General features: G+C 45.9%; 1 protein-coding gene across 3 annotated transcripts in view; it reads left to right on the forward strand.

Annotated features, from left to right (window-relative positions):
* hlcs (holocarboxylase synthetase (biotin-(proprionyl-CoA-carboxylase (ATP-hydrolysing)) ligase)) overlaps window positions 1-19,835 on the forward strand; it is a 34,574-nt gene extending 14,739 nt beyond the window's left edge. For 2 of the 3 annotated variants that reach the window (XM_084448141.1, XM_084448142.1), the window contains 5 exons: window positions 12,479-12,546; window positions 12,892-13,052; window positions 14,234-14,348; window positions 14,554-14,767; window positions 18,755-19,835. In XM_084448141.1, the coding sequence (XP_084304267.1) occupies window positions 12,479-12,546; window positions 12,892-13,052; window positions 14,234-14,348; window positions 14,554-14,767; window positions 18,755-18,926 (730 nt within the window). In that variant the 3' untranslated portion in view covers window positions 18,927-19,835. The remainder of the gene's footprint in view (window positions 1-12,478; window positions 12,547-12,891; window positions 13,053-14,233; window positions 14,349-14,553; window positions 14,768-18,754) is intronic. The other variant, XR_014630747.1, reaches the window with a different exon arrangement.
* Window positions 19,836-21,709: the final 1,874 nt, after the last annotated feature.

Consider the following 21,709-nt stretch of genomic DNA (forward strand, 5'->3'; position numbering starts at 1 on the left):
AGCATATATATATATATGTATATATATATATATATATATATATATATAGACCTATATTTCTGTTATATATTAGTTATTTCTAGCTGTTTGTGTGTGTGTGCACATGTGTGCGCTTGTGTGTTTGTGTGGTGTGTGTTTGTAGTGCCTGTCCCATTCTTCGATTGATCAGAGTATTTCATCAGTCAGTTGTATCTGAGGTCGGGGTGCGTGTGTCATCAAGGCGTTTCGGTAGCAAGCCCTCACCTAGACACCTTCTCTAAAGTGACGGGGGTGTATTTGAATCTGACAGCCGTCTTAACGGTGTGTTTTGTTAAGGACAACTGGCTGCCAGGCTGGTTGTTAACGGTGTGGAAGTGTTTATTTGTGAACGGGGCAGGATAAGCGACCCCGTGGTGTTGCTGAACGCCCCTCGCCTCCGCCAGGCCCAGAGCAGCCATAATGATGCGTTTCCTGTTCTGGTGAACCTGATCCCAGTGCCTGGAGCGCCACACTTCACTTTGTCCGGCCGACCCCCCCCCCATCTCTCTCTCTCGCTCTCCCTCCTGCTCTCTCTCCCCTTCTCTCTCTCTCCCTCTCTCTCTCAGTCTCTCTCTCTCTCTCTCTCCCTCTCTCTCTCTCTCTCTCTCTCTCTCAGAGGCCTCAGGTCCGTACAGAAAAACCCCAGGGTCCACTTTTCCTCTCCTCTCCTCTTACTTCTCTTTTTCACACTAAGAACAGGTTGCGTCCGAGAGTGATGGACGTAAAATGCTAATTCAGGACATTTCCTATGAAAGTTGAGGCTTCCACATGTCGTATCAAATATACTCGTGCGTTCCATTGGATGGGATTAGATTGGATCGGGAGAAAAATCACTTTACTCAAATTCTCTACCATTGTGAAATTACAACTTGGATTCCAGGGGTATAATTTCTTGCTCTGAAAGCTGAGCCATATTTCCGAGGTGGGCGCATAAACAGGACCCCCTTTTTTGGCTAATGGGAGCATAACACCTTCCTCCTCTGGAAGTGAGAACAAGACAAACAACCTGAACAAGGGGCTCTTCTGGTTAAAGCCGCCCCAGTTGTCCGGGCCAAAGCCCTGGCAATCAGTGTTTGTTTTGACAGGGAATCCAAAATCTAAACTGACACTGTATGGAATTAGGGTCCTGTTTCCTGTGAAAAATACGAACCCTTGTACGGGGGGGGAGGGGGGTTGAACTGTGAGGGAGAAAATGGACATCCCGTAACTGCTGCAGCAGGTTTGTACATAAAAATCAAATTGGCTCAATTGACCTTGCATGCTCTACCTGCAATTATGTCAAATTGTAAGCAGATGCTTAAAGTCCTCATTTCATATTCCGGGGAACATCTGGCGTGGCTTGCTGGGAGTTAAAGTTTACATGTCTCCAGTGAAGGGTATGCTAAGGAGCTGGAGCACTGGGTCACGCAGAGAGGAGAGGTTTCAGCGGGGCACAGGCCACTGGGAAATGGTCAAGTGGAGGAGAGAGACACTCAAGACAGCTTTACCAGGAGACTCTGAGAGGATAGGAAAAACTCACTCAGCATTCATCATCCAATGAAGTTTTTTTTTTTAGGTATGAAAAAAGCATGTTCTAGGTGTTGTGGGGAAGGAACAAAATGAAAGGCGATCCACAGACTCAGACAAGCTCAGTTTGAGTTCAAACAAAGACATCACCTCCAGACCAGGCCTTTTAAAGACATCGCCTCCACACCAGGTCTTATAAAGACATCACCTCCAGACCAGGCCTTTTAAAGACATCACCTCCAGACCAGGCCTTTTAAAGACATCACCTCCAGACCAGGCCTTTTAAATACATCACCTCCACACCAGGCCTTTTAAATACATCACCTCCAGACCAGGCCTTTTAAATACATCACCTCCAGACCAGGCCTTTTAAAGACATCGCCTCCACACCAGGTCTTATAAAGATGTCACCTCCACACCAGGCCTTTTAAAGACATCACATTCAGACCAGGCCTTTTAAAGACGTCACCTCAACACCAGGCCTTTTAAATACATCACCTCCACACCAGGCCTTTTAAATACATCACCTCCAGACCAGGCCTTTTAAAGATGTCACCTCCACATCAGGCCTTTTAAAGACATCACATTCAGACCAGGCCTTTTAAAGATGTCACCTCCACACCAGGCCTTTTAAAGACATCACATTCAGACCAGGCCTTTTAAAGATGTCACCTCCACACCAGGCCTTTTAAAGACATCACATTCAGACCAGGCCTTTTAAAGATGTCACCTCAACACCAGGCCTTTTAAATACATCACCTCCACACCAGGCCTTTTAAATACATCACCTCCAGACCAGGCCTTTTAAATACATCACCTCCAGACCAGGCCTTTTAAATACATCACCTCCACACCAGGCCTTTTAAAGACATCACCTTCAGACCAGGCCTTTTAAATACATCACCTCCACACCAGGCCTTTTAAATACATCACCTCCACACCAGGCCTTTTAAATACATCACCTCCACACCAGGCCTTTTAAATACATCACCTCCAGACCAGGCCTTTTAAAGACATCACCTCCAGACCAGGCCTTTTAAAGACATCACCTCCAGACCAGGCCTTTTAAAGACGTCACCTCAACACCAGGCCTTTTAAATACATCACCTCCACACCAGGCCTTTTAAATACATCACCTCCACACCAGGCCTTTTAAAGACGTCACCTCCAGACCAGGCCTTTTAAAGATGTCACCTCCACACCAGGCCTTTTAAAGACATCACATTCAGACCAGGCCTTTTAAAGACGTCACCTCAACACCAGGCCTTTTAAATACATCACCTCCACACCAGGCCTTTTAAATACATCACCTCCAGACCAGGCCTTTTAAAGATGTCACCTCCACACCAGGCCTTTTAAAGACATCACCTCCACACCAGGCCTTTTAAAACACAGCGCCAGATGACTGGTGTCTCTTCTGGACCCAGTCTTAACAGGCCTTTGAAGGGCCTCTCTAGCCAGGTCTGACAAGCACACTCAGGGGTTGGCTGCTCTCAGTAATGGATGCCGCCTCTCATTGATCACCTCCCATGGTGCTATTTGGAAATGATAATTTGCGCCAGCGCTTCTGGAAACAGGATTAGCTCAATTAATCACATTTACAGATTAGTTCTTCCTCTCGTATCGATCATCACGCTGATGCCAGTGAATGATCAATGCAAACACGCTTATATGCTAATAACAGCAAATCCAGTTTTGGAAATGAGCATTGACGGCAGAAATAATCTCTTAATTTGAAATATTTTGATCTTGTGAATTTGATGGGGAGTGGAAGTAAGAGGGGTTTGGGTAAATGGTATTGTAGGTTAAATGGCTTTCAGTAAAATGTCCCCCAATTGGCTACGTCTTCTAACGTCCGACCATGTGAATTGAAGTTCTCTTGTGGAAAATTCCAGTAATTTCAAATTATGTAATATATCCGTTATCAGAAAACTGCCTTGACTATGTTCAGTGTGGCAGATTGCCTCTTTGGTCACCATTAGGTTGCCATTATTTGAGCAGACCAATGACAACCATGGGCTTTGACAGGCAGCGTGCTGCTAGGAAACGTCTTCATCTGGCCTGTTTGAGAAGAGCTAACAGAACAGACAGACCAAGTCTTTATACCCAGCGATAGTGAAGGACTGCCCTTTGGGCTGAAAATCCCCTCTCTGTTTCTGTGTGCCTGATCGACCCCTCCCACCCCCACAAAACAAGGTGAGCGACTGGGCCTTTGCACTAATCCAGGTCTGGGAGAAACACACTCGCGCGCGCGCACACACACACACGCACAGTCTGTGGTGTGAGTTACCACTCCTCCCCACTTGTCCCAGAGATGACTCGGCCGGTGGCCATTTATCCTCTGACCCTACGGACCTGGGTGTGTGACCCCTCCGGCTCAGCTCCCCCCCCCAAACAAAGAGCCCTGAGCCGGGGGCCTGAGGGGGGGGGGGCGTCTGTACCCCAAGCACACACACAGCTCCGTCTTGACCTGAAAGCCCTGTGCTCCTCTGCTGGGAACCGTGGTCACCTCTTTCATCCCTTAGACATGCTACTTTGTATGTCTTTGTTCTGGGCTTGTTCTAATTATCAGATGGGGCAATGGGGTTCGAAGCAGTCCACCGAGATGAAACGGCTACGCTAGTGGGGTCACTCTCCGCCACTGTCGTGGCGCTGGTCACTCGCAGTCTCTTTCCCCCGCTACCCTCCCTACCGTCGGGTCACTCTCTTGTCTTTCTCTGGGTCTTGCACAACCTCTACCTTACTCTTTCTCTCACTTCTTCTACTAACAGACTTGTAACTGGACTCATCACAGCATCGGTTTAGCTGTTTTCGGTTTATCCCCCCCCCCCCCCAGAACAGCGACAGTCTGTGGGCTGTTGGACAGTGTAGAACAGTAACGCCTGCTATGAAACGTGTGCATTTGGTGGCGGACTTGTCCCAAGGGAGCTACAGGGACGGTCAGCGTTCTGCATCGCTCAGTTCCAAGCACAGACACGGGAGAGGAGTGAGAGAAAGAGGGGGAGAGAGAGAGGGAGGGAGGGAGGGAGGGAGGGAGAGGGGGGGGGGGAGTGATAGAGAGAGGGAGGGAGAGAGAGACAGAGAGGGAGTGTTCCTTGACTCTGGCCAAGGAAGCCACGGCAGGTTGAGGGAACCCTGGCACATGTGGGTGCTGCTGGTCCTAATCAGAGCCACAGCTGCTGATTGGAGGAGACCAACGTGGAGTAACACAGCTGGTTTCTGCTACAGGCCCCTGGGGGTGGCGGGGGTGGCGGGGGGGGGGTTCAGGCCCTGAGCACTGAGCAGCCAGTCTCAGAGATATTGTGGGTTGGTGTGCAATCTGTCTCGTTCAGACTACACGACTTTCAGAGATGGCAGATCACATTACTGGACGCACTACACAACGTCTTTGTCTTGAAATTGGGGATCTTGAAATGGTGGTGGGTCTCATGCTGTATGACTGGTCGGCAACATACACTTAGGTCCATAAATATTTGGACACTGACACAATTTTCCATCATTTTGGCTCTGTACATCACCACAATGGATTTGAAATGAAACAATAAATATGTGCTTTAAATGCAAATGTTCAGCTTTAATTTGAGGGTATTTACATCCAAATCAGGTGAACGGTGTAAGAATTACAAACAATTTTATGGTGTGGTCCCCGCCCCCCCTTTTAAGGGACCAAAAGTAATTGGACAGTTAGCTGCTCAGCTGTTCCATGGCCAAGTGTGTGTTATTCCCTCGTTATTTACTTTTCAAGGACCAGATAAAACATCTAGATTTCATTTCAAGTATTTGGAATATGTTGCTGTCAACTCTCGATATGAAATCCAAAGAGCTGTCACTCTGAGTGAAGCAAGAGATCATTAGGCTCAAAATCAAAACAAACCCACCAGAGAGACAGCGAAAACATGAAATGTGGACAAATCAACTGTTTGGTACATTCTTAAAAAGAAAGAACGCACTGGTGAGCTCAGCAACACCAAAAGACCCAGAAGGCCACGGAAAACAACTGTGGTGGATGACAGAAGGATGATTTCCCTGGTGAAGAAAGACCCTTTCACAACAGTTGGCCAGATCAAGAGCACTCCCCAGGAGGTACTGTAGTCATATCTGTGTCAAAGTCAACAGTCAAGACTTCACCAGAGTAAATACAAAGGGTTCACCACAAGATGGAAACCATTGGTGAGCCTCAAAAACAGGAAGACCAGATGAGAGTTTGCCATAACACATCTAAAAAGGCCTGTACAGTTCTGGAACATCCTATGAACAGATGAGACTAAGATGAACTTGTACCAGAATGATGAGAAGAGAAGAGTATGGAGAAGAGAAGGAACTGCTCATGATTCGAAGCATACCACCTCATCAGTGAAGTATGATGGTTAAGTGTTATGGCGTGGGCATGTATGGCTGCCAATGGAATTGGTTCCCTTGTATTTATTGATGATGTGAATGCTGACAAAAGCAGCAGGATGAATTCAGAAGTGTTTCGGGCAATATTATCTGCTCATATTCAGCCAAATGCTTCAGAACTCATTGGACAGTGCTTCATAGTGCAGATGGACAATGACCTGAAGCATACTGCGAAAGCAACCAAAGAGTTTTTCAAGGCAAAGAAGCGATATGTGCCGCAATGGCCAAGTCAATCACCTGACCTAAATCCAGTTTAGCATTTCATTGAAGACAAAACTGAAGGGACATCTTCTGATAGGAACATTATTGTGGCCCCTCCCATCATACAAACAGCTGCATGACCAGACTGGGTTCAGGGAGCTGCTGCAGGTGACAGTAGAGTGGTTTAAGGTTTTTACAGGATCTGCCCCCGACACGACCAGGTATTTAACCAGCTAGATATCTAGTCAGAGCTCATAAATCATCGGGGACTCTCTCAGACTGCCTCATAGCAGCTCACTGCACGGTCCATGCTCACAGGTTCGAGCTACAACCTGCCTCCAAGCTGGGACACTTGTTTTGTCTCCCAGTGGATAATAGGTGTAGTGTATTAGGCACCATTAGACATTCAAGAACCGTTTTCATATTTCCAATGTTGTCGTTTGCTGGACTTATTGTAGTAATGAAAGGTGGAATTTTTATGGCATTTGGGAAATTTCATACTGAAATTTAGGAAATCATCAAATTATATCCAACCACTGTACTCTATATATATATATATATATATATATATATATATATATATATATATATATATACACTGTATATATAACAAAGAAGTCATTAATTTCAGCTCTGAATTTTAATTTTTTAAATATTTAAACATTTTCAAATTTCAATAAGGCCATCACTGGAGGAGCTCTCTGCTCTGGCGGTGCGGAGTTAACCCCTTCCCCGCCATCTCACACAACACTAACTTCTCTGCTCGCCTCTGGGGAGTTTCACAGGCCCATTCGTTTCACTTGCAGGTGAAAGTCCTGCCATTGTTGCTGCCTAATTGCTAATTGTGTGTCTTTTTCTGTCCTCCTTTGTGGACGTTATTGAGAAATTTTTCTAATGCGTCTGGACTGTTCTCAGAGCCAGCGGCGACCTCTGCCGTGCTCAGTGGATGTGCTTTCAAAATGAGATTAACTTTCTAGAAGAATGCATTATCCCCCACAGCTTTTCAGCCCTGCACTGGCTGAGCTGGTCCTTATTGGAGATCAGACACACACACACACACACAAACACTTTCACACACACACACCTAGACACACACACACACGGACGCACGCACAGGCACACACGCACACACATACACACACACACACACACACACACGGACGCACGCACAGGCGCGCGCGCACACACACACATACACACACACACAGACGCACTCACTCACTCTCTCACCCTCCAACCCCTTCATTGACAGCGAGTCATTGAGCGCATAAGAGCATTAGTGTGTTTAGAAGTGAGATGTTTTGTGTGATCTGCGGCTCATCTCATATTTGCGTCGAAGAAATTAATTTGACGCCGCTTTGCATGCTAAGCCAGGCACGCTGAGAAAGGAGGGATTGATTTCAAACGGGACAAAGCCCTGAAAAAGAGACATTTTGGGGGGTAAAAATGCCCTCTGCAGCAGAAGCAGCTCATTTATTGGTTCCCAGCTCCGGGACAATGCAGCTTTTCTCTGCTAGGTCGAGGCTCTGGAATGAGTCCACGCTGGAGAGAGAAGCGGTCTGGCCAGAGACGCAGGAGAGTGAGGGGAAATGGCGTTCTCCTCTTGGACCACTCTGATACACACTCATACCTTCTACCACTCTGATACACACTCATATGTTCTCTAGTTCTACCACTCTGATACACACTCATAAGTTCTATAGTTCTACCACTCTGATACACACTAATACGTTCTCTAGTTCTACCACTCTGATACACACTCATACGTTCTCTAGTTATACCACTCTGATACACACTCATACGTTCTCTAGTTCTACCACTCTGATACACACTCATAAGTTCTATAGTTCTACCACTCTGATACACACTCATACGTTCTCTAGTTCTACCACTCTGATACACACTCATACGTTCTCTAGTTCTACCACTCTGATACACACTCATACGTTCTCTAGTTCTACCACTCTGATACACACTCATACGTTCTCTAGTTCTACCACTCTGATACACACTCATACCTTCTACCACTGTGATACACACTCATACGTTCTCTAGTTCTACCACTCTGATACACACTCATACCTTCTCTCTAGTTATGCAACTCATTTTATGTTATTTTTCATCTCTGAATTATTTGTGTAGTTTTACTTTTTGTATTTTGCTCATTTCCGTGACTCTTCTCAAATGTTTTTGTTTTCTTGTCTTGTTCTTTTGGTCTTTCCCCTGTGGTGGATATTCTCACATCAACTCCAGGTGCTACATCACTTCAGCCTCTATCTCAGCCCATTACTCCTCTCCTTAGATGTAAACAGCGTAAAAATACAACCCCCCCCAGACCGCCAGGCGTGACACGGCTCCTCCTCTATCTCGACCCCCCCCCCACCCCCCCTGCTGCGGAGGCCACAGGCCGGCGCCGCGGGGGTCAGCGCTGGTCTTCCTTACCTCGTCAGAACCCGCTGTTCTTATTAAAAGCTAATTTCGGGGGCTGAAGGACTCCAGAGAGCCAGCTGGGGGCCCCGGCCGCTCCCCCCCCCGCCGGCGCTTGATTGGCGAGGGGGCCGTCGCGGTCACGCCGCGGAGAGCGAGGCGTTCTGGTGGTCCTGCCAGATAGCGCCCGCCGCCAATTAGGCCCCTAGCGCAGAGCTCCACGCCCGGCCACCACCTAACAGGCCTCTGCCACAGGCAGGTCATGCTCCAGCTAACACGCCTCACACAGAGCTCACACACACGCTCACACACACGCTCACACACACACACGTGCTACGCAGTGTTCGCTGAGGGACATTTCCCGAAGCAGTGTGCAATATAATGCAATAGATCACAATAGATATAATACAACCTTTTTAAAAGCATACCTGACATTTTAGTTCACACTCTGTGCATCCGTGCTGTGAAGAGCGCTATATAAATAAAGCTTACTTACTTACTTACTTACAGTTAAAAAATAATAATTTCAAAAACCATTTAAAAAAACAGGCCGTTTCCTTTTTTTAATGCGTATTCCGCATTATGCATGGCTACCACTCCATTAATATTCAGGTTGTTTAAAGCATGTTTTCCCGGTGTCTAGCGCTTAGAAGCCTCAAGTTTTTGACGCAGAAACCGCCCAGGGTTCATGTTTTTATTGGTTTTTCCTCGCTGAGCACGTGATGGCAGTTTCTTGGCTGTGGAGCCATTACACCGCGTCCAATTTAATTACTATCACTTTGAGTGGACAAATTCCTCAGTCTGCAATTGGGCATTGGGGTTTTCTTTTTTTGAGCTATTGGCCTGCAACACTCTCCACATGGCATCTCTCTGACATATTTGCATACAGATCAAGGGATTTGCTGCTCATAACGATGCTGTGGATTGGCTCCAAAATATTAACCACTCGGAAGGATTGTTCTACATCCGACCTCCGGATCCAGCCCCGATGTTGAGAAGTAAAAAAATAAAAATAAAAACGTGAGAACACTTGTAATCCTGCAACTCTGCCTTGATCTCCTGCCGGGGTATCCCAGAAGCCACCATATTAACGTCAGCCCCAGCAGCATGCAGGCAGCATATGTCCCCTAGATTGAATCATCACTGGTGACAGAAAGCCCAGCTATCCCTTTGATAAACACTGTCCCTAAGCACGTTTTGGCCAATGAGTTTGGGAGGATTAGCCAGCAGCCACCGGCTAATCTGATTGGCTGACAACATCTCTTTGCATCATAATAGGCGAAGACCAGTCTTCTATGGGTGCCGGCTCCTCGGTCTTTGTTGACCGGCCGGTACTCTGAGAGTTCCTGGGCTAAGCTCTCCTGGGTCAAGTCATTTTCTCTGTTCAAAGATTTGTCACCACGGCGGTGCTGATGGTGGCGCGTTGTGTGCCACTGTCAGGTACAGAGACGAAACGACAAGCTTCCTTTCCGGGCGGAGCGGTTTTGTTTGTGATTCTCGTGGTGTAGTAGTGTTCTGAGTCCGTCTAAAGATGGCCGCCAGGGATCACACGCGTGTGGTTGTCCTTCTCCGAGCTGCCGGCTGTGCTTCTGCTACACCACAGACATGTACACCGACACCTGTGTGGTCTTTCAACATCCCTGTAGCACAGAAGAATGCACCGACACAGTCGTAAAGAAAATGGATCAAGATTGTGGATATGATTGAAATACATTAACACCACACCTTTGAAACACATTAACGTCTATTGAGATTGTGTGTGTGTGTGTGTGTGTGTGTGCGTGTGTGCGTGTGTGCGTGTGTGCGTGCGTGCGTGCGTGCGTGCGCGCGCAGTCAATGTTAAGGTGGGGAGTTAACACCTGAACAGGCAGAGAGGTTTATATTTAACTGAGTTACACTGTAGATGAATGCAAGGTGCCCATCAACCCTGACACTAGGGCCCAGGGCAGAGTAGAGAGTAAAGATTAACTACCTGACGCCTAGAGCACAGCTGAGGAAAGAGGAAACTTTCCAAAATGATTGATTGAGCGAGGCGGAGCGCTACTGTCACCGGTGCCGACGTGTTTGTTTATATTTGCGTGTAGCCTAATCACGTGCGGGCTAGGTGTGATTGGGGTGAGCTGTTGATTTGACGCGGGCTGGGTAGACTTGTGGTGAACCTGTGTTTGCTTTGATTAATCAGTGTTGAATCCCCTGATTGACATCTACCATGTCATCATCATTACAAGGTGTGTGTGTGTGTGTGTGGTGGTTCGGGGGGGGGGGGGAATTTTGTGTGTGTGACACGTGGGTCAAGTGGATACTTGTTTTGCTTGGGGGGAGGGGGGGGGGGCGGGGGGGGTTTGACTGGTGCACCTGGGGGATGTGAACCCTGGGATGGAGGGTCATGGGTTCAGCTCCAGTCCAGGCTGGCTGTAGGGTGTGTTTAAGTGACTTACTGCTCAATTCCCCCTGCCCACCTATTGCTAGTACACACTGGGAAATTAGTTCCCAGACAAACACCAAGGAGTGAGGTGACAAGGCTACTCAAACTCCCATACCTAACCACAACCTTGAGAGAAGTCATTTTTTAAAATTGTATTGTAAATCATATTGTTTTGAATTACTCCTGAATTCACGTTAGTCCCATTGATATTTATTAGCATATATATTACATACTACTAGTAATTATTTTAGTATTAGCTTCATAGAGGCGAGGGCCGCCAAATGATTAACATGTTTAATTGCGTTAATCACATGGTTTGCTGTAATTAATCATGGATTAACGCCAATTAGGTTTATTTTTGTTAAGGTGTAGCCCTACTTAATGTGCTGAGTAGATTTGTGGTGAACAATGTTTTGCTTAATTGGTGTTGAATCTCCTGATTGAGAGCTTCCATTTCACCAACATTAGAAGGGATGTGTGTGTGCGTGTGTGCGCATGTGTCTGTGTTCAACCATAATTAAAGGGTTATCAATGGATTAGGGTTATCAGTGTCATAAAGTGGATAACTTGTTTATCTGGGTTTAATGAGCGTTTTCCCGTACTCACACTGTGTGCGGTACGAGCCCCACAGGCCTCGGGAGCAAGGCGGAGTGTGTATTGAGAAGCCATGGTGAACGCTGCTAGATGGCAAGTCTCACTTACGTACAGTATGAGCAGACTTACTGTAAACAGAAAGGTGTCTATCCATCTGGGTGTCCTTGGCTGAGATGTTATCTTAAGATACTGCTCTCGCTCAGCAAAGTCACATTTCAATCCCCCACCTCTTATATAGAAATGTATTGAAACGGGATAAATCCCTTGAAATGGATCATCTCGTTTTCGAGGGGGTCCCAAGGATTCGCTATAATCACCCAATAATCACTGCTTGTTATTTTCCTGCTTTGTTTTCTTAATGACTGAAATTGTTTCAGCACTTTGAGATATTCTCACGATAATAGTGCTTTTTAAATAAAATTATGATGATTGTTATTATAATTGTGATTATTATTACTATTATTATTATTTTTATTATTATTATTATTACCCATCACTCTCGTACTCCACATCCTGCATACTGCACCTTCTAGTTCTAAAACATCAGGCCGCTCAGTGAAAAAAAACAACTATGGGACGCTACAAGGGACAAAATCAGGAAACTGTATTATCTGTATTAAAAAACTGTATTAAGAAAAGCTAAATGTTCTTATAAGTTACTTTGAACGCCCTAATACAGACTTTTGTACTAGCCTATATTTTGTACGGCTTGAGTTCATAGACACAGATACAGTTGTACTGTATTTATTTTTCTATATTTTGCATATTCTGTCTATCTATCTATCTATCTATCTATCTATCTATCTACAGTATCCAGCTATATCTCTCTCTCTCTCTCTCTCTAATCAACAGTATCTATCTATCTAATCTAATTCTATCTTTCTCATTCTCCCTGTCTTGTCTCTGCAGGTTGATATTAGAGTTACCTGAGGAAATGGGGTTAATCGCTGTAGCTGCTCGACAAACCCAGGGTAGAGGTCAGTGGTTTTCCACCACACTGCTCACGCGCACACACATGCACCTCACACACGCACCTCACACGCACCCCCCCCCACACACACGGACGCAAGTTTTAAAGCATTCACTCGGGAGAACAACAAAAGTTTGAGAAAAAGATTTTTTGTCAAACAACTTTCATTTTCAAATCATTTAGTGGTTCTCTCAAAGCCTTGCTATTGCTCTGCCACATCACTTCCTCTCTTTCCTCATATTTGTCTGTGTGTGTGTGTGCGTGTGTGTGTATGTGTCTTTGTGTGTGTGTGTGTGTGTGTGTGCGTGTGTGTGTGTGTGTGTGTGTGTGTGTGTGTGTGTGTCCGTGCCAGGTCGTGGGGGCAACACGTGGCTGAGTCCGCCGGGCTGCGCCATGTTCTCTCTGCCCCTCCAGGTGTGTGTGAGCTCCAGGCTGGGCCAGAGGATCCCCTTCCTCCAGCACCTGGCCTCTCTGGCCGTGGTGGAGGCCGTGCGCACGCTACCTGGATACGAGGTGAGCTGCTTCCATTCATACCACATATGTCTGTTTCATGCTAACAGCTGTATACTCGAGTACCCTGGTAAGAAAACATTGTGTCAAATTTTTGTTTGTATTTTGTTTTGTTTGTAGCTCTGTGGGGCTGATTCCTAAATCAACCTCACGTAGTGGTTTTGTGGATATTGACTGATCATTTGTAACAGTTTACAAACCATTAATTCTTATTATACCAGTATGTTATTACCAACTCCATGTGTTTCATACAGGCTTTTACAGTATGGTAATTATGAAGTGTTAATCTGAAAAGTAAAGATTTCATCCCATGTACTAGTAGTTGCATTGGCAGAAAGTGTCCCCAATTGTCGCTGCTCAGCGCTTCTCTTCATCTGGTTCCATTGAGCACATAGCACTTGAGTTCCCTCTCAAGCCAACAAGGCCTAGCTCACTGATCAAAGAGGTTCTGTACAAGGACTCCCCTCCCAGCTATTGAAGTCGGTTAGAAAACCAGTGCGCTGGTAAAGCCTCCATTTTACAGGACGTAATGGCTCTCTCGGTGTGAGAATATGCACAGCAGTGTGCGGGTCTTTGATGAGAAACACTCTCGCGTCACATTACCTTGTTGTTTATGGACTTCCTCTACTCCGACAGCCCCGGGACTAACCCGACGCATGGCACAGGAAGTGTTACAGGGCACGAAATAATAACAGTCAACGTTTTATGTAAATATTTTTTTCCCCGTATTTAAGACTAGAAGCTGGGTTTTAGGGAGATTTGGTCAGATTTGCAGTTTTTCAGGGTAAGGTAGGCCTGTCAAAGACATTGTGGAGGTGAGCCATGAATTCTGGATAAATAAAAGCACCCACCATGGCGGTTTTAGGCGATGTGCAGCACATGAGGCAGAACACGGCCTTCAAAGCCGGACGAAGTCGGAGAAGCTGCTCGTCTTGAGAGATCTACAGCCTGGCGTTCCGAACCCCGTGGAAACGTTACATTTGGACAACGATCGCATGTCTTGTACAGATTAGATTCACAGACAGGGCATGTAAAGCCATTCATTTTGTCCGATCTGTTTGAGCCTTAAATCTCTATACCTGCTATTGTATGTGGCGTAACAACATATGTTAGATCCTGCAAGACATGCAAGTTGCATTGTTGGTATGTGTTGTGCAGTTTTAACTTGGCCTCTATTATTTTAGGACATAGATCTGAGGGTGAAGTGGCCCAATGATATTTACTACGGTAACCTGATGAAGCTTGGTGGTGTACTGGTCACATCAACAGTCATGGGATCAACCTTCCACCTCCTCATCGGTAAGAGTCTCACATCTTTGAATAATGGACCATGCTGGATTTAGAATATGAATAATTTTGACATGTATCAAACTATCCATTTTGGTGATTTGGTAGTCTAAGAACTTGACGTGTCATGTGAGAAGTGCTGAAAAGTTATGTTTCTTCTCTTCCATGTTTGCTCCATGGGCCATTTCTCAACATTGCGACACCCACTGTACTGTAGGCTGTGGCTTCAATGTGAGCAACAGCAACCCCACCATCTGCATCAATGACCTGGTGATGAGGCACAACCGTGAGAGGGGCTCCAACCTGCCGGCCCTGAACTCATCTCAGCTCATCGGACGCACCCTCACCTCCCTGGAGGGACTCATCACGGCCTTCCAGCAAGGGGGGCCGCAGGCGGTCCTGCCCATCTACTACAAAAGATGGGTTCACAGGTAAGAATGGGGCCTCACACAGGGTCCGCAGTGGTGTAGCGGTTTAAGCGTTGGTTTCTGGCGCAGCTGGCCATCGGGGACCGGGGTTCGCTCCCTGGTCTCGCCAGATCCCCAATATGGCCGGATCCCACAGGGGGAGCGGTGTATTGGGCCACCACTCCCGAGAGTGGTTAGTTTAATTTCGATGAGAGGATCTGCCGCTCTACAGGGACCCCGTCTGGTGTCAAAGTCACAGGCTTGAGAGGGTCAGGTAGCTGGCTCTCTCTCCTGGATCGCCGACCGCGGGTTTGTGTCGACGGACCCTCCGCAGCAGCGACAGGGGACAATTGACCTTTCGCTAAGCCCCTCCCTAGAACGGCCACTGTACAATAGGGCTGTAGGATTGTATCGATACAACGATGCATCGCGGTACGTAGTCTCGCGATACTGTATCGATCTTTCAGCCCGGAGTATCGATACAGCCGGGCGCTGTAAAATGTAAAAAAAAAAAAAAAATTAAAAAAAAAAAAGCATATTCTACAATATTAAGTTAAAAAAGCATACATATAAATAATTTTGAAAAACCATAAATACTACAATGTTGACAGTTTAAAAAGCATGGATATCAAATGTAAAATATTTATTAGCTAGCTCTCTGTCCAGTCATTGAGTTTGAGTTATCTATATAGTGCATTTGAGCCATTCAGTTTTCAGTCTTGAACACTTAAAATCTTTCAGTAAATGATGTGTGTATCGCAATACGTATCGTATCGTATCGTATTGTATCGTGACCTCTGTATCGTGATACGTATCGAATCGTGACCTGTGTATCGTGATGCGTATCGTATCGCGAAATCCAAGATGATATACAGCCCTACTGTACAATGTTACGTTAGCAACCGTAACTAGGCACAGGAGGTCTGTCAAGCTTTCAGAACACGCCCCTTGTTCATCAATGTTTTCGGGAAGTTCAGCCAAGCTCAGAAAACATAGTCATCTAATCTAATCATTAGATTACTTCATATTCCGTTCGTCCCTCTTTTATTTGTATTAACCATAGTTAGTTGGTGTGTCTTTTCTTTATCTATGCTGTGAGTAATTAAAATATAGCCTAGTAACATAGACTAGCTATAGCTGGCTAGCCAAAACAATGAGCAATAGCTAGCATGTTGTAAGCCTACATGTCAAGAGCCTACGATGTTTTTAATAATAATCAATGAATAACAAACGAAATATAAACTAATCTTTTGTTTAAAAATGCTCAGCTGTCATAAGCTTTATTGCTACAGCCCTATCTCTGCTAGCTAACGCTGTAACTATCTAGCTAGACCTGGTCCAGGGTGGTATACTGATCGAGGCTATGCCCCGGTACACTGCCATTCCATAGACCATTCATTGCGCCATAGACTTTTTTCACTCGGTTTACATTACCGCATCTACAGTACAGACAATATTAGTTTGGGTCCAGCTTTCACAGCCATATAGGAGTACTGACTCCACAGTCGGGGAGGTTGGAGTTCCATATGCAGGCGATGCAAGTGCCTTCCTCGCCCTAAGGTCCTGCTCTGATGAGTTGACCCATGAGCCCAGATATTTGATGATATCCAGGATATGTAGATGATGATGAAAAACCCATGCACGCACCTGTGTCCAACCAGGTATGGTGCACCACTGTATAAGCGGGCTTCACCTGCACAACTGATCCTAACCGAGATTTTCAGCGAGCAGACTGTGCGGTCAGCAAGTCTGTTTCCTGTGGTGCCCCTGCTCCGCTCATAGAACTAGGGTTACAATGCGTAACCATTGTTCTATTTCGTGGAGCTCCGCCCCACAGGGCTAGCTCCTATTGGCATAAGTGGAACTACACTACCACACCATACAGTCTTGCTGGCCCCTTAGTAACAAAGGACTGGCCAGCCAGGACACAAGTCATCTCTCCAAGGTGAGATCATACCAAAAGTTGGGCCTCCCAAGCACTGGCCCCACTCCGCCACACTCGGATTATCACAACCGAGGGCAAGTGCCTGAACAGCTCCAGGCAGAGGGCAACCCACAGTCTCTTAAGACTTGGCAATGCCCTCACAAATCCACTGGGAGAGGCGCTGTTTAGACACCGGTGAACCCACCTTCCCAGGGCCGTGGCAAACCAACAGCTGGGGGGTAGTACGGACCGCAGCGGTGCGCTGAACATAACGAGTCAGCGCACGCAGAGGACACGATAAATGTCGGCTTCTTCCTCGCTCGCATGAGGTGGAGGATAGAAGGCTCTCAGCTCCAAATCCTGTACACTGAATGACACTTGTGGAACGAAAGATGGATCCGTGCGCAAAACAGCTTTGCTCCCGTTACTCTAAACTGTCAGCGCTCTCAAATCACCGACCCGCTTGCCTGATGTCTTTACAGAGAGCCACTTGAAAGAGACTTGCTCCATTGGTTCAAATGGAGCTTCACATAGTGCGTTCAGAAACAGGAGAAAATCCCAAGGTTTACGCTTTACGCACTAGGCGAAGATGGCGCACGCTGGTCAGAAAACGTTTAACTCCCTGGAAGGCAAAATGCAAATACACCCGATGCCGAGGAGTTATCGGCACGTGGAAGTAAGTGACTTTCAGGTCTATACTGGTGCAAAAAATCGCCGGGAAAGAACGCTTCCAGCATTTGCCTCACCGTAAGCATGTGAAACATTCAAAATTTTGCCACTGCCTTGTTGAAAAGATGGAGGTCCAAAATTGGTCTCACGCCTCCCTTCTTCTTGGGCACGAGGAAGCAGCGGGAATAATACCCCTCGTTCCTCTGCTCCAGCGGTACCACAGTTAACCCTCCTTTCGATAAAAGCCCTGCAATCTCTGCTGGCATAGCTGCGGCTTGATCGGGACGTGGTATCACCGTCTCCACAACCCGCCTAAAGGGTGGAGGGGGGCAGCGAAACCGGAATACCCCTCCGAACGCGCTGTAACCAGGTGTCCAGGAGGCACATCTCCTGCCAGATTGTTAATCAGTTTGAAAAAGGCTGTGTTGGAGATCGTGGCACCAGATCGAGGAATCTGCCTTAATTCAACTTGGCCCTGACCGCCAACGGACAGCGGAGAAACTCTGCTTGTCCTGGTCCAAGGCGAGCCGTCCGCGAAAGGGACATGAAAAATCCCCATAGGAAGTTCCATGTCCCGATTCAGTATGATGGTGAATGGCATTCCTGCCGAGAAGCGCGCTGCTGGCTGCACAGTGAGTCGCTGCGTATCTTCGGTTCTTCTCTTCTGTCGGCTTCGCAAGGGGAAACTTTCAAAGGAGCAGTTGTGCAGGCGAAGCCCACTTATACAGTGGTGCACCGTACCTAGTTGGACACACAGGTTTTTTTCTTCAGTCAATTGTAGCTAGGCTAGGTTTAGCCAATAGGAGCTCGCTCTGTGGGGCGGAGCTCCACGAAATAGAACTAGCACATTAGCCCTGTCTTCTTAGCTTCCGGGGTTTGCGAGTGGGGGCAGCACTACAGTAACACTCATATCTAGATAGTGTTTTCCACTAGCCTACCACTCTCTGGGTCAGCGGGATGGGACGGCTTGCTGAATTTGTAAGTCTACAAATGGGGAGTTTACATCCAGAAGAGTTTCACGTTGATAGCAAGGCAAGGCAAGGCAAGGCAAGTTTATTTATATAGCACATTTCAGCCACAGGGCAATTCAAGGTGCTTTACATGAGACATTAAAAGCATTAAAACAAAAAGCAAGACATTAAATACATTTAAAACAAAAGGCAGGACAAATTAAAAGCGTATCGGTGATACTCTTCTTCTGGATACTACAATCATGACCTCCCAGACATAACATAACGTCAACATTTCATTTTCAAACCTTTACTTATACTTGTGAAGCACTGAGGTTTCCCTCATTTAAAGTGATGACGAAGTTTACACAGAGACACAAATCAACAAAAACAAATGCAATGCACAATAATATGAACATAGCAGTGTTTACCCAACTGTGACCCGGCTTTTGGTTTGGTGTTCCTCAGTGGGACCCGGGTGCGTCTGTGGAGCGAGGACGGTCCTGAGGCGGAGGTGGTTGGTCTGGACGACAACGGCTTCCTGCAGGTGCGCTCCAAGGAGCAGGGCACGGTCTCTGTGCAGCCCGACGGCAACTCCTTCGACATGCTGAGGAACCTGGTGGTCACCAAGCATCGCTAGGACCCCGCTCCGCTCGCCAGGACCGACATTTTATCCTGGTACCGCGGAGGACTACTAACATGATGCTACGGTGTGTAGCTGAACTGGAAGATGTACTGGACACTATAATATTAGCTGGTCTGGATAACGGAATACACTTTAGAAGAAGATTAAGTTGATGATATATAGTTGGACTGAAGATACACTATCTGTTGTACTTTTTGACAGTTAATCTGCTCACAAAAAATATCATCTTTTAAAATATACATTTTCTCTTTTTTTTCATTTTTCTTTTTTAACTGACATGATTGATTTGTCAATTATCCATCTTTGGAAAAAAAAAAGACCTGTATGTGTACATTTTCTCTTTTTATTTGATAGATGACCTGACTAAATTGGAAGCTGAGACATCTTTTAAGACGGACCAGAAGCACATACTGTACTGTAGATAGTGGTTCTAAGTAGGACTGAATGTGGCCTGTTATGTGTAGTAGGAATATTGTATCGAATTACTTGAGTTTTGATTCATAGTTGGCAGCTACATGATATCTGTAACCATTGAAGAATACTAAATAATTTAAATAAGTTACAGTATGCACATAATTAAAAAAATTATAAAAAGCATGATTTTGTTATTTACCTGTTAGTTCTAAGGTTTATGTGCCAAATGGACAGTGCTACACGTTTCAGTTTGTAATATACAGTACAGTAGTATGTTCTGTCAGATATCATTTTCAGATGTACAGAACATTTAAAGCTTACTTTCTCTTAAGATCGACAGTATTTTCTTTCCACAGGCTTCTACGTATGTTAAGGGCTAACATGTTAACATGTTAAAACATGTCTTTGAATTGTTGCTTAGAAATTCACCAAATCTGATTTGCGTAAAAACGTCATAATGGCTGTTGACATTCGAAGTCGTGCAAGCACATCACCCTGGAGAGACGACCCTGAAACTGGGCCTTAGGACTCTGGGGACGGACCACTGGAATATCCCAAGCCTGGTGCACTTTCATGCAGTTTGTTTTAGGTTATATAATCTTAGGTTAGCAGAGAAGGTGATCAGTATAAGATTCTTTAAGCCTTTACATTCTTGTGTGTGTGTGTGTGTGTGTGTGTGTGTGTGTGTGTGTGTGTGTGTGTGTGTGTGTGTGTGTGTGTGTGTGTGTGTGTGTGTGTGTGTGTGTGTGTGTGTGTGTGTGTGTGGAGAAGGGTAGAGGGGGTTCTTGAAAACATCTCTATTTTATAGATCATTTAGTTTTGAATGCTGGATTTATTTACGTAATTTCTGATCAAATACTATATTCTCATGTGTAACCGAAGGTAAATATTTGTAAGATTAAGAAGTGGTCTGTATATTTTGATAACACACACACTTCATAGTACAGAACTATATAATTAAATGTCATAAATGACCGTTGCTTGCAGTTGTATGATGTAAAAGCTGTGTGGTGATTTAAAAAAATATCACCTAACTTGTCATTCCCATAAGATATAATAAACTACTCTATGTATGAATATACATGTGGTGCTAATGATTTTACTTGAATTCTGTCATACTATCATCATCATCATCATCATCATCGGGTCGTCCACAGACGGGCCTCCCATCTTTGTCTCCAGTTGTCCTCCATACACCTGGTGGTCTCCTCGGTGGTCTCCACTTCTGCATCCATCTTAATTATGTCAACAAATGTTTTGGTAGAACGTCCTCGCGACTTGAGTCCTCGCCATGGAGACGGCTCCCATAACACCAGCTCGCTGGCCGGAAGCTCACGGTGTCTGTAACAGTGCCCAGCCAGCCTCGTTCTCCTTGCTGCTATCTTCCCACTCACCCTTGGCCTCTCTCTGTACAGATCTTAAAGGGCAATGCTCGTTTTTGACAACCTGGACCTTATTTACGGAATATTATAAGAAGTTTGACTCACCGAGATCACTTTGGTGTAGTTCGGAGGCCTGTAGAAGAAATTTAAAATCCAGCGCGAGCCAGTATATCCATGTAATGACGGTGATCGGGGCACCGAGAATGCAGTTTCTCAAAATCTATTTCCGGCCGCTAAACGGTTGTTTTCATCAATCAGATTGGATGAATCGACAGTTGAGATTCCTCAACGCGAGGCATTGTTGTCGTTTTCAAATACGGGGTCTTTAGCCTCTGTAATATGATCTTTACACGCCTTTCCCCACTAAGGGAAAGCTAAGCGTTTAAAATTTTTTAACAAAGCTACTTTTTCCAATCATCATAACCAATCTGAATTAATTTGTTTTACTTTTCTTTTAGTTCAACCAGGCGCTGTGTTCAACAGCAGATACAATCACTGATGGGGTCTCCCACCGAAAAACGCCAGAAAGAGGCGGAAGCCGTTCTGAAACCGTTCCCCTAGCTTTTTTCTGAAGTTTTCACCCACCAGCGCTTCAGTTTTAGCCAAACGGCTGTTGAACAGTGCAACTTGCTGTCCCAGTGAATCCACCGCCACCCTCAGGGGCTCTGTTGATTCTTGCATCAAAATAGCCATGTCCGTTTTGAAGCTCTCACGCTGCTTGCCGAGGAGAGCCTCGAGGTCGTTCTTGCTGACTGGGTCAGTGCTCCCGCTGTCAGTGGGCAAACCTTCCTTGCTAGCCGAGGTGGTGGCGGCCATGTTAGCTAGCTGAGCCGAGATGCTGCTAGCTCTGGTTGCTGTCGATGGTTGTCTCTGTTTCAAGTTGCTCATTGCCCCGTAGCAACTTTTATAAGTCCAATGCGAACCTGTCGTAAATGTACAGACAGTTTTGAGAGATCGGAAAGTTACCGGAAAAGTTTATAT

This window comes from Borostomias antarcticus (genome assembly GCF_949987555.1).
Source record: "Borostomias antarcticus genome assembly, chromosome: 1".
Lineage (NCBI taxonomy): Eukaryota > Metazoa > Chordata > Actinopteri > Stomiiformes > Stomiidae > Borostomias > Borostomias antarcticus.